This window comes from Heterodontus francisci, chromosome 1 (assembly GCF_036365525.1).
Source record: "Heterodontus francisci isolate sHetFra1 chromosome 1, sHetFra1.hap1, whole genome shotgun sequence".
In the NCBI taxonomy this organism is placed as follows: Eukaryota; Metazoa; Chordata; class Chondrichthyes; order Heterodontiformes; family Heterodontidae; genus Heterodontus; species Heterodontus francisci.
This window is the reverse complement of record NC_090371.1, coordinates 171966548-171982802: the sequence shown is the minus strand read 5'-3', so window position 1 is coordinate 171982802 and position 16255 is coordinate 171966548. Positions and strand designations below refer to the sequence as shown.

Genomic DNA, 16255 nt, shown 5'->3' with positions numbered 1-16255 from the left:
CCTTGTAAAAAATTATTAATTTTAATTCATGCCTCTAGACCTGCTCTGAGCTAATACTCTTAATACTAATTCCTTTACTATTATACTTACTGATTGAAATTTTATTAGTTTAACTAGTTAAGCTATAAATTCAATACAGTACGTTATAGTTTCCTAGTCCAAACCACTGCCCTAGTTTTAAAATAAAATCTAATACTCAACCAAGCAATCACCTACCTGCTGTTCTCTGATGTTACTCTTTGCTTTTTTGAAACTATACCAATCAGGTCCATTCTGTCCCCTTGCTCGCTCTCTCTTTTATCCTCTGCCACCACTGCAGCTATTTCTGATCAGGTCCACGGTGTTTTTTAAAAAGTTTATTGCTTTAGAATTCATATTCATAACTTTTCAAGGGATACCAGAAACAGTCTTCATTGCACTGTGGTATGCTATTACGTCAATATCTAAACCGTTTTGATAATCTTCCTAAACTGTTCAGAAATAAAGATAACTAGGTATACAAAATTGTGCTTACCCTGAGCGCAACTGAACCTACACCACCCCTTGGTGTGTTCATTGCTGCCACAGTGCTCCACAAGTCTGAGTCAATGTCATATCTCTCAACATCACTAAAGCACGTATGGTCATCTAAACCTCCTATGGCATAAATTGGACCCCCAAGGGAAGCCAGTGAAATGCCCCTCCTGTAGATATTAAAATCACATCAACTTATTCATAAATTATAAAGCTATATAGAATATAAATATATTAAAAAAAGACCAGCTTTGAAAGAAGTTACAATTTTCTGTGTTCCTCATTCAATATTAGGAAAGAGAGTACGCTTACAAACTCCATTAGGGCAGCAAAAATAATACTGGCAAAGTAGAAGACAACTTGGAGGTAGACATTTAAGCATATTTTGGCTAATGCAAGTAATCTCTACCCAATATCTGTCTGCGTTTACACTACATCATGATCACTGCTGGCAAGTGTTAAATTATTTCATTCTCCAGCACTAGAAGCCTGTCCACCAGGAGCAGTGAGAACACATATGGTGCAACTGAAGAAATTAATATTGTGAAAATAAAAGACCAAATTATCATTTTGCAAAAGGTCTATAAAAGTGAAAGGGCAAAACAGCATACAAACCAAATGGAAAGGACTTTTCTTTCACAAAAATCTATAATTCCCTAGATTTCTGAATATTTCACAATATCTTCTGCCTGTTTACCATACAATGCCATTGGGGTTTCAATTGCAAATCACACTGACAAGCTGTAACATCATAACCTGGCATTTGGACAGGTCAACTGGCGAGTTTGACAGCAAGGGATTGAAATTGCCACATTAAAAGGTGGTGTTAAACATCTTACAGTAGTTATACAGTGTCATAGTAGTAGTGCTAAAATAATTTATTTAGCACCTTCACCACAGAAAAAGTCCCAAGCTAATTCTCACAGATGTGAGGAAAATGGATGCAAGTTCAAAGAAATGATGAGGAGGAGTAACCAAATGCTTGGCCAATGAGGTGACTTTTAAAGGAGGGTCTTAAAAAGTGAAGAGGCAGATAGGTTTGGGAATGGAATTCCAGAGTGTGGGATCTAGGCAGTTGAACACAGTCAACAAAGGTAGGGTGAAGGAAGTGGCCAGGAACAGAATTTGAAGAGAAGGGGTGTAGAGCTGCAAGTGATTAGAGGTAGGCAACGGCCTTTGAGATTTAAAGACACTGGTAAAAAAAAAAATTGAGGCACTGGGGGACCAGGCGCCAATGTCAGTCAGCAAGGACAGCAGTGATAGGTGAGTGGGACTTAGTGCAGGATAGGATACAGGTAGCGGATGCCCTGGAACAAGCTGGGTGCTCCCAAACTACCACCAGATTCCTTCCACATGCAAGAAAGGGCTCATCCCCAACTCCTTTCTTCCTGTTCTAAATTACTGAAATGATTACTGCTTCAAGTTATAATGACAATTAGTACTCTGTCAAGTCTTGTTAAGTGGGCCAGCATTTTACTGTACAGGTTTGAGATTTAGGTTATCATACTAAAAATCAAACCAAAGCACCCAGAATTTAAATGCATCTATTTAAAGATAACCCTACCTTTTAGTGTTCATGGAAGCTTTCATCATCCATTTGTTTGTCTGTGGATCAAATACTTCCATACTGCCTAAATGTTCATTTCCATCATGCCCTCCAACTGCATAGATTTTTCCTGTGGTTCAACAAAGTAAGAACTGTTAGAAAAGTTATGAGTTTATCAAACATAAATGGAATATTTTAAAAAATATTATTCACCATCCACTGAGATTACTCCAACATGTCGCCTTCGGCTGTTCATTTCGGGTGCAAAGAACCAGCTGTTTTTGCTAATTGAGTAACACTCGATACTACGGAATGGATCACCTGCTCCTCCTCTGCCACCGACACAGAACAAGACACCTGTGGCAAGTAGATTAAAGATAGGTACTGAATTTTCTTGCTTTTATATGAAACTAAGAACTTCACCTTTTAGAACAAAATAATAAATGTCAACCATAAATCCTCATATAAAATGGAGTGAATTATAGTGGCTACAAATAGATTCTAATTCAGATCAAGTTTCCCCTTTAACTTATTGGTGCTTTTACAATGTATATGCCATGGACAAGCAGAAATAAGTTAGGAAAAGTAAATATTTGATGACGTATTATGCAAGAAATTTCTTTTTTGCCCCACAATCAGACCACCAGAAATCTGATTCAGACTGCAATATAGATTGATCTTGAGAAGTCAATATCCTAGTCTAGTGATTATTCAGGCTAAAGGCTTAACTTTTAAATGAAAATGAATAGATTAATTGGCAGAAACAGCCACCATTCTTCTCAGGGATGACATAAAATTACATGGGCCTGTTAACTTAGAATATGTAATTTGAATCAGTTTACAGCACTGTCCACTGAAATTGCGTTTGTTAAAAGTACTCACCTTCAAGGCAAACTGCATTAGAATTCTGGTGCTGTACCTACAGTCAATATAAGTAATTTAATATAACCTATTTTAACAGAATAATGCCTCTGGAAAAACTGCAGTTTTCCCAATTAATAAGACACTTTTGACAGTACTGTAATATGAAAATGGCTGATTGAAAACGTTCAAATTTCATGTGGTGGGAAACAAAGGGCCTGTAGATTTCTATTTAAATGAAAGATAATCATTTTCTAGCAAGATATAATCTTGTTCATGCACTAGAAAATGCATTTTGCCAAAACAGCTTTTACAAAAGTCTCCCTTTTCCTACCAGATTTAATTGCTTTTTTTTCTCTACCTATACACAGACAGTTTGATTTTTACCCCTTTCACCCTTCTTTGCCAAGTTGCCAATCTGCAACCGGGATAAAAAGACTCCGTGGGCAATTTAACCACTGGGTCATCACAACGGACCCCAACCCTGTGCCCGCCCAATGTCTACAGATGTGAGTTTCGAGCAGGGATTCACTGTACAACAATCAAGAGAGGGACAACAGTCCTATTCTTCCCACCCGAGACTGCCAATGCTGGTACCAACAGTCACCTCCACTTCTTCCCCCTTCCCACTTACAAGGTCTCAATTAGTTCAGCTAACTCAGCACAATCCAGAGCTAGAACACAGGTCTGTATGGCTCACACCAGACAACGATCTTACTCATCACATTACCATACCGTTTGAGGAGAAAATAGTCCAAAATAGAAAAAGACTTACAATAGAGAGAAAAATTTTACATTAGAATTGCTCATTACATACGTTCTTGTACACTTACATGACAAAAATGTCACAATAAACCTTCAAACCTAGCCATAAATTTGGCTCCAACATTATTTAGCTCCACCCCCACAATAATTTTCATTCAATTTCATTGCTTCAAGGTACAACACATACGAACATATGAATTAGGAGCAGGAATAGGCCACTTGGCCCCTCGAGCCTGCTCCACCATTCAATAAGTTCATGGCTGAACTGATTTCTCCACATTACCACATACCCCTGATAACTTTTCACCCCCTTGCTTATCAAGAATCTATCTACATCTTCTTTAAACATATTCAAAGACTCTGCTTCCACAGCCTTTTGAGGAAGCGAGTTCCAAAGACTCACGACCCTCAGAGAAAAAATTTCTCCTCCTCTCGGTCTTAAATGGGCGATCCCTTATTTTAAACAGTGACCCCTGGTTCTAGATTCTCCCACAAGGGGAAATATCCTTTCCACATCCACCCTGTCAAGACCCCTCAGGATCTTATATGTTTCAATCAAGTCGCCTCTTACTCTTCTAAATTCCAGCGGATACAAGCCTAGCCTGTCCAATCTTTCCTCATAAGGTAGCCCGCCCATTCCAGTTATTAGTCTAGTAAACCTTCTCTGAACTGCTTCCAATGCATTTACATCCTTCCTTAAATAAGGAGACCAATACTGTACACAGTACTCCAGCTGTGGTCTTAACAATGCCCTGTATAGCTGAAGCATAACCTCCTTACTTTTGTATTCAATCCCCTCGCAATAAATGATAAAATTCTATTAGCTTTCCTAATTACATGCTGTACCTGCATACTAACCTTTGGCGATTCATGCACTAGGACCCAGATCCCTCTGCATCTCAGAGCTCTGCAATCTCTCACCATTAGATAATATGCTTCTTTGTTATTCTTCCTGCCAAAATGGACAACTTCGCTTCTTCCCACATTATACTCCATCTGCCAGATTTCTGCCCACTCACTTAACCTATCTATATCCCTTTGTAGCTTCCTTATGTCCTCTTCACAACCTACTTTCCTACCTATCTTTGTGTCATCAGCAAATTTAGCAACCATACCTTCGGTCCCTTCACCTAAGTCATTTATACAAATTGTAAAAAGTTGAGGCCCCAGCACAGATCACTGTGGCACACCACTCGTTAAATCTTGCCAGCCAGAAAATGACCCATTTATGCCTACTGTTTCCTCTTAGCTAGCCAATCTTCTATCCATGCCAATATGTTATCCCCTACACCATGAGCTATTTTTTGCAATTACCTTTAATCAAGCAATTATCAAATGCCTCCTGGAAATCGAAGTAGAATACACCCACTGGTTCCCCTTCATCAACAGCACATGTAACTCCCTCAAAGAACTCCAATAAATTGGTTAAACATGATTTCCCTTTCACAAAACCATGTTGACGCTACCTGATTACCTTGAATTTTTCTAAGCGCCCTGCTATAACATCTTTAATAACAGCTTCTAACATTTCCCCTAAGACAGATGTTAAGCTAACTGGCATGTCGTTTCCTGCTTTCTACCCCCCTCCCTTTTTGAATAAAGAAGTTACATTTGCTATTTTACAGTCTAGCGGAACCTTCCCTGAATCTAGGGAATTTTGGAAAATTAAAACTAACTAATCAACTATCGCACTAGCCACTTCTTTTAACACCCTAGGATGAAGGCCATCAGGACCCGGGGAATTGTCAGCCCGCAGCTCCAACAATTTGTCCAGTACCACTTCTCTGGTGATTGTAATTTTCTTGAGTTCCTCCTTCCCTTCCATTTCCTGACTTACAGCTAATACTGGGATATTACTTATATCCTCTATAGTGAAGACCGATGCAAAATACCTGTTCAATTCATTTGCCATCTCCTTATTATCCATTATTAATTCTCCAGACTCACTTTCTGTAGGACCAACAATCACTTGAACTCTTTTTTAAATATCTATAGAAACTGTTACTATCAGTCTTTATATTTCTAGCTAACTTTTTCTTGGACTCTAATTTTATGTTCCTCATTAATCTTTTAGTCAATCTTTGCTGTCTTTTACATTCTGTCCAATCTTCTCACCTGCCACCCATCTTTGCACAATGATATGCTTTTTCTTTAAGGTTGATACTATCTTTAACTGTTTTCGTTAACCACGGATGGTGGAATTTTTCTTTTTCGTTGGAATGTATCTATTCTGTGTATTCTGAAATATCCCCTTAAATGTCTGCCACTGCATCTCTATTGACCTATCCCATAACCTAATTTGCCAGCTTACTTTAGTTAGCTCTGTTTCATGCCCTCATAATTGCCCTCATTTAAGTTTAAAATACTAGTCTTGGATCCACTCTTCTCTCCCTCAAACTGAATGTAAAATTCAAGCATATTATGATCGCTGCTACCAGGGGCACCTTAACTATGAGGTCATTAATTAATCCTATCTCGTTGCACAATACCAGGTCTAGTATACCCTACTCTCTGGTTGGCTCCAGAACGGGTATTGTTCCAAGAAATTATCCCGAAAACATTCTATGTACTCCTCATCTAGGCTACCTCTGCCCATCTGATTTTTCCAGTCCATAATGTAGGTTAAAATCCCCCATGATTATCGCCTTACCTTTCTGACAGGCTGCCATTATTTCTTCCTTTATTCCCTGTCCTACAGGTGGCCTGTACACCATTCCCACAAGTGACTTCTTGCCTTTATGATTTCTCATCTCTACCCAAACTGCTTCTACATCCTGGTTTCAACTTAGGTCATCCTTCTCTATTGCGCTAATACCATCATTAATTAACAAAGCTACCCCTCCACCTTTTCCTAGCTTCCTGTCCTTCCTAAATGCCATGTTCCCTTCAATATTCAGGTCCCAATCCCTGTCATCTGCAGCCATGTCACTGTAATGGCCATCAGATTGTACTTATTTATTTCTATTTGCGCTCTCAGTTCATCTATTTTGTTTCAAATGCTACGTGCATTCAGATACGGAGCCTTTAGTTTTGTCCTTTTATTATTTTTTTTGTAACCTTTAGCCTTATCTGTTGATTTACTCTTAGATTTGTACACTGTCCCTTCTTGTCATAGTCAGTTTATCATTTCCCATATTAATACCTTCCTTTCTTGCCTTGTCTCTACTTCTTGATTTACTGTATCTTCCCAAATTTGATCCCTTGCCCCCACTATTCAGTATAAGCACAGCTTCCAGCCACTTGACACTGTTCCAGTGTACAGCACTTATGATTTCTTTCGAGGAAATTTGCAACTGGAGCCTTCCTACCTTTGTCTAAACCCGTTTATCTGTTACTGTTCACAAAATGATCTTATGTATTCATCAATTGATATGGTGGACAAAGATTCCACATTTAGACAATATTTGCAATCCCAATTACTGTATGTAGATGTCATACTTGAAGACCTATATATATATTTAATTACGAAAGTATATCAGTGGTACTTATAATATAGCCTAGCCTAGAGGTCACTGCAGCCCACTTACCCCTCATCAAATGTGCTGCCTCATCTGTCTGCAGGCCTGTATTTGGACCTTACCATTGCCAGCCACTGGCAAGGTGGGGGTGGGAATGTAGATTGTATATGGGAGATGAATGTTACAGATATTTCATGAAAAGTTTGAAGAAGTAGGATTATAACAGCAACTCCAATTCAAAAAAGGTGAGATTAGCCATTACAGCTCCTGTTACTATATTAATAGTTGGAAACCTTCCCCATCTCTTTAAGAATTTAAAAAAAACTGTATTAGAGTATATCTGATCGAGTCAAGTAAATAAAAGTTTTGTTACCAGCAGTGTGTTTTCTTGATGTTGTACGCAGGGAATATTCAAAGTCTGGTACTGGCTTGTTGCTCAACTGAAGATGGTAGTTTCTAGCTTCATCCAATAGGTCCCTGCACTTCAAATTCTGTTTGATTATGGTTTCTTTAGCCACAACCCCCATGAGAAACTCAACAGGCAATAAAGGCAATCGAACCTGTCAGCAAAGCGCAGAAGTTTATAAAAATATCTACATGTTACCCTATATTCATACAGTATTTAAATTATTTCAATCTACACTGGCCTACATAACAGTTACTGCACTTCAAAAGTAATTTAATGTGTGAAAAGTTGTGCGATGTTGACAATGTGATGAGGCACTAATAGCTTATATTACTTCCAAATTGGTGCATGTTTGTGTAGCTGTTACTGTAACTGCAACTGTTTTTAACTCTATTTTCCATCCCCTTGTAAATGAACCGTTGTCTACTTAAATTACAAGTAGATTTTGTATGGAGCTGCAGAAACCAAAAGGACTACTTTTGTGAAATTGCAAAAGGTACAGTGGATTTTTTTCCCTTCTAAAAATATAGCCAAAAGGGACTCTCTGTTCCTGCTGTATTTAGCAATACTATCAACAATTAGGCTTGAGAACAAATATAAAAATATTCATGAACTTCAACATAGTGTTATGACCAGGTGAGAAAGGGGTCTCAGGCTCCCCTCTTGCCCCTTTCCTGGTTTGGCTGTAAAGTGAAACACCGTGATTTTATCTTACCCCCTCAGTGAGCCCCTTTGCTCACTGCACTCTAATTGTAATTGTAAATAAACCAATCAGACAGGTTTTCTTAGGTTTAAATAAGAAAGATGCAAGTTTATTAACCTTATCTCTCACTCGGTTAAAATTACTAAAATACGCAACGCAACCACACTAGCATGCATACGTGATAACCACACACACAAATAGATAGAGGGGAGGAAAGAATTTGTGGGGGGGGGGGCAGGGGATTGAAGTAGAATTCGTAATAAAGGGAATTCAGTTACTGGCTGGAAATGTCCTTGATTAAAGTTGAAGTCTTGGAGTTCTCGCTGGGGCTCACTGCACAATTTCCAACTTGCTTCGCTGGTACCAGAAGGCTGAAGAAGTGCTCTGTCTTGAGGCTGAAGCTGCTACCATGTATCTCTAGGACTTCGCTAGAGAGAGAGAGACAGGGAGAGACCTTCCTTCTCTTTTGTCTTCAAATCACAGTCAAATTGTTACCTTTCTGTGAGGCACAATTCAAACAGTCCCCGGTCTGGCCAGCAGGTAAGTCATGCGACCATCTCCATTTGAAATAGCAACTTCTCAGAGGGTTGCTGGATTTTAGAGTCTTCCAGACATTCGGTTTTGGGGGCGGGGGGAAAAGGGGTGTGTGTAGAGGTTTGTCTCTTACAAAGTCAATGCCTCTCAATGTCTTTTGATCATCACTATTGACAAAACCCATCTCGCTAATTGAATCAGGCAGCATTCCCATTGTCTCTCTATTCAACTGTCTCTCAGAATGCAAATGTGCAACCCTGTTTTTAGTTGTTCAACTCGGTGGTCCTTTTGAACAAGCTATGTTCAATGTCCAGTAAAAAAGGTTCAAGTAGTGCTTCATATGAGAAAATTAATATGCTTCCATTTGGCAGGTGTGATGTGCCTTTGTAGGAAAGATTTTTTTTTAAATTGATCAACACCGATGTAAAGTAAAAGATAAAAAGCAGAATGTTAATAGATCTTAGATAACAGAAAATGCTGGAAATACAAAAGAGTCAGGGAAATCAACACTGATTGGGACCCTTCAACAGGGCTAACAATTCTCTTTTAATAAAGCGCAAAAGTTCTCAGATGACAGCATTCAGAATGTTCTCACTTTGATGAAAACACTGAAGTGTTCAACAGTAGAGTTTCATGTAAGTTCCATGGTGTGAGAACATACCCCTTATCCCTTCTATTTACCATTTTACTCATTGCCATCATGCTGGTGGTTCTTCCCCCTCTTATACCATACACTTCCTTGAAGCATATTAATGTGAAAGATTTAACTTATGAAGATTTTTTCTAATGACATTGCATTTCTCAGCCACCATTCCTTCAATTCTGGAGGCAGTATAAACACTTGGTCATTTGGAAAAAAAAGTTTATTATAACTCATATTAGGGTCATTTTCAGGTTTGATTTCTGTTGGGAAGAACCACCTAATTACAACTGGCCGAATCCCTACTGCCGCTGCCGTACTGTTTGATCACAAAAAAAGGAACAAAGGAAGACTTTTATTTATATCTTGGCTTTTACAACCTAAAGATGTTCCAAAACTCTTTAAAACCAATGAAGTACTTTTAGAGTGTGGTCACACGGCATCCAATCTTTGCACAGCAAGTCTCCAGAAACAGAGTGATAATGATCAAGAAATCGGTTTTAATTATGTTAGTTAAGCAATAAATCTTGGCCAGGTCACTGGAGATAACTCTCCTGCTCTTCCTCGAATAGTATCAAGGAATCTTTTACATCTACCTGAGCGCGCAGACACGGCCTCGTTTTAATGTCTCATCCAAAAGATGGCACCTCCCGACAGTTCAGCACTCCCTCAGTACTGCACTGGAGTGGCAGCCTAGATTTTGTGCTCAAGTCTCTGGCGTCAACTGTTCAGTAAGATTACCAATGACAAATTTATCTCTGCTGTTAATTTCCCCTTCATTTTTTTGATTCATTCATGGGATGTGGGCATTGCTGGATAGGATAGCATTTATTGCCCATCCCTAATTGCCCTTGAGAAGGTGGTGGTGAGCTGCCTTCTTGAACCCCTGCAGTCCATGTGGGATAGGTACACCCACCGTGCTGTTAGGAAGGGAGTTCCAGGATTTTGACCCAGCGACAGTGAAGGAACGGCGATATAGTTCCAAGTCAGGATGATGTGTGGCTTGGAGGGGAACTTGCAGGTGGTGGTGTTCCCAAGAATCTGCTGCCCTTGTCCTTCTAGGTATAGGTATAGGTCGCGGGTATGGAAGGTGCTGTCTATGGAGCCTTGGTGCGTTGCTGCAGTGCATCTTGTAGATGGTACACACTGCTGCCACTGTGCATCAGTGGTGGAGGGAGCGAATGCTTGTGAATGGGGTGCCAATCAAGCAGGCTGCTTTGTTCCGGATGGTGTCAAGCTTCTTGAGTGTTGTTGGAGCTGCACCTATCCAGGCAAGTGGAGAGTATTCCATCACACTCTGGACTTGTGCCTTGTAGATGGCGGACAGGCTTTGGGGAAATCAGGAGGCGAGTTACTCGCCACAGGATCCCTAGCCTCTGACTGGCTCTTGTAGTCACTGTTTTTATACGGCAGCTCCAGTTCAGTTTCTGATTAATGGTAACCCCCCAGGATGTTGATAGTGGAGGATTCAGAGATTGTAATGCCGTTGAATGTCAAGGGGGAGATGGTTAGACTATCTCTTGTTTGAGATGGTCATTGCCTGGCACAAATGTTACTTGCCACTTATTGGATATTGTCCAGGTCTTGCCACATTTCTGTCCACACGGACTGCTTCAGTATCTGTGGAGTCACGAATGGTGCTGAACATTGTGCAATCATCAGCAAACATTCCCACTTCTGACCTTATGATGAAGGGTAGGAAATTGGTGAAGTAGCTGAAGATGGTTGGGCCTAGGACACTAACCTGAGGAACTCCTGCAGTGATGTCATACACAATTGAAAACTCCAAATGTACCTCATTTGAATCAAGAAGTGACTAATGACTTCACATTGTTCAACTTCCTTAGTCTTTTCAGAGAACGTGGAAACCAAGGCTAAATTATTTTCTTTCCGTCAGCCAGTTGTCTGGCACACACCAAAACCCATCACCATGCACAGGAGCCTCTACAACAAGCTTTTGTGAGATCCGCACAGAGAGTTTCTGTTCTCCAATGTGCAAAGAAAGAGCGCTCACCACTTACCATGCTGATAGCTGCCCAGAGCTTTTGTGGGCTTTTGAGCAGAAATTTGCTAATTGGACGTCTGATCCAGTGCGGTACTATCTACAAGGCATCTGTGATGTGCACAAGCAGGTCAAGCAAGAGCAAGGCACTTTATTCAAGAATTCTCACATCCATGCATGGATGAATTTCAGCACACAAAATGTAGGGACAAGAGGCAGACAGCCAACCAGCACCCAGGAGGCTGGTTGTCAATTTAAATATTTTAATGAAGCTGCCAGTCTCTGATTTTACAAGTTTTACAGTGGGCATCTGGGATGTGAGGCGAGAACAGCTTCGGGGACAAGTTAAGTGCCTTCACGACAATACCTGTGGGCCAGACGAGCTGCAGTGCTTCGCCACCAATCCCCCAACTTCGCCCAGAGCAGCAAAAGGTGCCAAAAGATGCACGCTGTGGAGTTAGAACTTCACAATATGTGGGGAAACCTGCACTTCTGTCCACTCCTGCCTAACCTGCCGCTGTTAATCTCCAGGCCACAGAGTCTAAACCAGAAATATGAACCAGGAATTATAATTTTATATTAAGTACAGAAAGCAAAATAAAGATTAGGAAAGAAAAACAGGATCAAGGGAAAGAGATAAAACAGAGACAGAGAACGCTTTTTAAAAATTGCATTTTTAAAAAGTCTCTAACATTTTTTAAATTCTGAAGGAATGAGGCTCTACATTTGTAAAAATTAAAGTTTCAATGTCAGATCAGTTGTTTGGCAGTAATTTTGACTTTGCACACCATTAAAAATTTGCTTACAAGTGAACGCAGCAGATGGTAACTTTTTTGGCATGTTTAGTGGGTAACTAGTGGGCAAGTGCCACAACTTCATGCCTTTACGTAGATTTCAATGCTGAGTCTATCAGGAGGTACTGTTACAGCACAACCTTTGAAGAAGCAGGGTAATTCAGACCACAACCTTTGGATTTCTGTGACTAACTATGCATGTGTACACTCTGGATGTTGCTCTCCCATTTACACCTTGTGTGAGACTCATCATTATACTCAATGCAAAATCTGTGCCTTATATGTCAACTACTAGATGAATGACTTAAAACCTTGTTGCAGAATAGTCGTGATGCAAATAGAAACATAGAAAATAGCAGTAGGCCATTCGTCCCTTCGAGCCTGCTCTGCCATTAATTATGATCATGGCTGATCGTCCAACTTAGTAACCTGTTTCTGCTTTCCCCCCATATCCTTTGATCCCTTTAAACCCAAGAGCTATATCTAACTCCTTCTTGAAAGCATACAATGTTTTTGCCTCAACTGCATTCCGTGGTAGCGAATTCCACAGGTTTACAACTCTCTGGATGAAGTAATTTCTCATCTCAGTCCTGAAAGGGTTACCCCGTATCCTTAGATTACGACCCCTGGTTCTGGACTCCCCCACCATCGGGAACATCCTTCCTGCATCTACCCTGTCAAGTCCTGTTAGAATTTTATAGGTTTCTAGGAGATCCTCCCTCACTCTTCTGAACTCCAGCGAATATAATCCTAACCAACTCAATCTCTCCTCATACGTCAGTCCCGCCATCCCAGGAATCAATCTGGTAAACCTTCACTGCACTCCCTCTATAGTAAGAACAACCTTCCTCAGATAAGGAGACCAAAACTACACACAATATTCCAGGTGTGGCCTCAACAAGGCCCTGTATAATTGCAGCAAGACAGCCCTGCTCCTGTACTTGAATCCTCCCACTATGAAGGCCAACACACCATTTGCCTTTTTTTTTTAAACCACCTGTTGGACCTCCATGCTTACCTTCAGCGACTGGTGTACGAGAACACCCAGGTCTCACTGCATATTCCCCCCTCTCAGTTTATAGGCGTTCAGATAATAATCTGCCTTCCTGTTTTTGCTACCAAAGTGGATAACCTCACATTTATCCACATTATACTGCATCTGCCATGTATTAGCCCACTCACTTAACGTCCAAATCATCCTGAAGCCTCTCTGCATCCTCCTCACAACTCACCCTCCCACCCAGTTTTGTGTCATCTGCAAATTTGGAGATATTACATTTAGTTCCCTCATCTAAATCATTAATATATACTGTGAATAGCTGAGGTCCTAGCACCGATCCCTGCGGTACCCCACTAGACACTGCCTGCCATTCGGAAAAAGACCCGTTTATTCCTACTCTGTTTCCTGTCTGCCAACCAATTTTCTATCCATCGCAATACACTACCCCCAATCCCATGGGCTTTAATTTTACATGCTAATCTCTTATGTGGGACTTTGTCGAAAGCCTTCTGAAAGTCCAAATAAACCACATCCACTGGCTCTCCCTCATCAACTCTACTAGTTACATCCTCAAAGAATTCTAGTAGATTTGTCAAACATGATTTCTCTTTCGTAAATCCATGCTGACTCTGTCCAATTCTACCACTGTTCTCCAAGTGCTCTGCTATAAAATCTTTGATAACGGACTCTAGAATTTTCCCCACTACCGACGTCAGGCTGACTGGTCTATAATTCCTTGCTTTCTCTCTACCTCCCTTTTTAAATAGTGGGGTTACATTAGCGAACCTCCAATCTGTAGGAACTGTTCCAGAGTCTATAGAATCTTGGAAGATGATCACCAATGCATCCACTATTTCTAGGGCCACTTCCTTAAGTGCTCTGGGATGCAGACCATCAGGCCCTGGGGATTTATTGTCCTCCAATCCCATCAATTTCTCTACTCATTGATTTCCTTCACTTCCTCCCTCTCACTAAACCCTGGGTTCCCCAACATTTCTGGTATGATATTTGTGTCCTCCTTTGTGCAGACAGAACCAAAGTATGCATTTAGTTGGTCAAGAGTCAAAGCTTAGTGCCTCCAAAGTTAGCAGACAATCTTCTAAAAATAAATTAACAGCTGCATGAAACAAATGATAAATGACTGCACTATGAACAGCAAATACAGTATACCATTGATAAAACTGTGTAACTTGCAGAGTTTGTTTGCACTTTTGCATGTGTGGAAAACACAGTCTATTGTGTAGAGGGAAAAGCATCACAGTGCTACAATTTTTTTTTTCCATTGTCCAGGTTAACTCTACCTAGAATCATCGTGGACAATTCTGAGATTGAAGTAAAACTGCATGAAAAGAACATACCTGGGATGCAAGTTTGCCGCCCAAAATTCTTGGGGGCGTACTTTGCCGGCATGCGCGGCAGGGCAGGACTTCCAGTCGTCAGTCTATCGCATTTTTGACTCTGCCCCAAACTCCATAAAGGGGAAGGGTACAAGTGGATGTACCATAGTGCTCCCTCGGCTTCAGAGTGGCACCTTTGCACTCTCTTGGGGAAGCAGGCAGAGCCATTCTAGTTGAAGATTCAGGACTTTTATTTAAGGAAAAAGGTAGTATTTCTCACTTTGTACTTCCCCAATGAGACTGAGAGTTCCAGTTCAACTAGACAATATCCTGGCAAATAAAAACAAAGTGCTGGAAATACTCAGCAGGCTTGGCAACCCGCTTGATTGGCACCCCATCTACAAACATTCACTCCCTCCATCACCGACGCACAGTGGCAGCAGTGTGTACCATCTACAAGATGCACTGCAGCAATGCACCAAGGCTCCTTAGACAGCACCTTCCAAACCCGTGACCTCTACCAACTAGAAGGGCAAGGGCAGAAAATACATGGGAACACCACCACCTGCAAGTTCCCCTCCAAGTCACACACCATCCTGACTTGGAACTATATCACCGTTCCTTCACTGTCGCTGGGTCAAAATCCTGGAACTCCCTTCCTAACAGCACTGTGGGTATACCTACCCCAAATGGACTGCAGCGGTTCAAGAAGGCAGCTCACCACCACCTTCTCAAGGGCAATTAGGGATGGGCAATAAATGCTGGCCTGGCCAGTGACGCCCACATCCCATGAATGAATAAAAAAAAAAAAAATCTGTGGAGAGAGAAGCAAAGTTAACGTTTCAGGTCTGTGACCTTATATCAGAACTGTCAAAGGTTACAAAAGAATTCTGTTTTAAGCAAGTGAAGGGGAGGGGGGTGGGGGAGAGAACAAAGGGGAAGGCGTTTGATAGGGCAGGACAGATTAAATAACAAAGCTGTCCTGGGTCAAAGGCACAAAGAGTGCGTCAATGCTTGTGGTGAAAGACAAAGCATTAGTCCAGAGAGAGTGTTAATAGAATAATGAGCAGCTCTTACTACATGAAAAGCAGAACACATGGTTAAAAAATAAAATACTTTTAAAAAGGCCAGTAATGCTCTGAAGTTACTGAACTCAATGTTCAGACCAAAAGGCTGCAGAGTGCCTAATCGAAAGATCAGGTGCTGCTCCTTGAGCTTGCGTTGATGCTCACTGGAACACTGGAGCAGGCCAAGGACAGTAACGTTGCTATGACAGCAGGGGCGTGTGTTGAAATGGCAAGCAAACGGAAGCTTGGGGTCATGCTTTCAGACTGAGCGGAGGTGCTCAACAAAGCAGTCACCCATTCTGCATTTGGTCTCCCCAATGTAGAGGAGACCACATTGTGAACAGCAAATACGGTACACTAAATTGAAAGAAGTACAAGTAAATCGCTGCTTCACCAGAAAAGACTGTTTGGGGCCTTGGATAGTGAGGAGAGAGGAGGTAAAAGGGCAGGTATTACACCTCCTGCGATTGCATGAGAAGGTGCCGAGGGAAGGGGACGAGGCAATACTTGCTTTGGGGGCAAAGGAAAAACAACTGCCGAGATATGGCAGGTGAGACCTTCCCGTCAATCCCACCTCCTTTTCTGACATCTGCAAGGGTGGATCTCAATTAGTGCCTTCCCCTACCTCC

The 16255-nt window shown here is 41.1% G+C and overlaps 1 protein-coding gene across 3 annotated transcripts in view; it reads right to left on the bottom strand.

The window, feature by feature from the left end:
- Nucleotides 1-16255, bottom strand: part of klhl8 (kelch-like family member 8) — a 46913-nt gene that overhangs the window by 13897 nt on the left and 16761 nt on the right. For all 3 annotated transcript variants that reach the window (XM_068038724.1, XM_068038743.1, XM_068038734.1), the window contains 4 exons: nt 7517-7703; nt 2273-2416; nt 2078-2189; nt 515-683 (listed from right to left, as the gene is read on the bottom strand). In XM_068038724.1, the coding sequence (XP_067894825.1) occupies nt 515-683; nt 2078-2189; nt 2273-2416; nt 7517-7703 (612 nt within the window). The remainder of the gene's footprint in view (nt 1-514; nt 684-2077; nt 2190-2272; nt 2417-7516; nt 7704-16255) is intronic.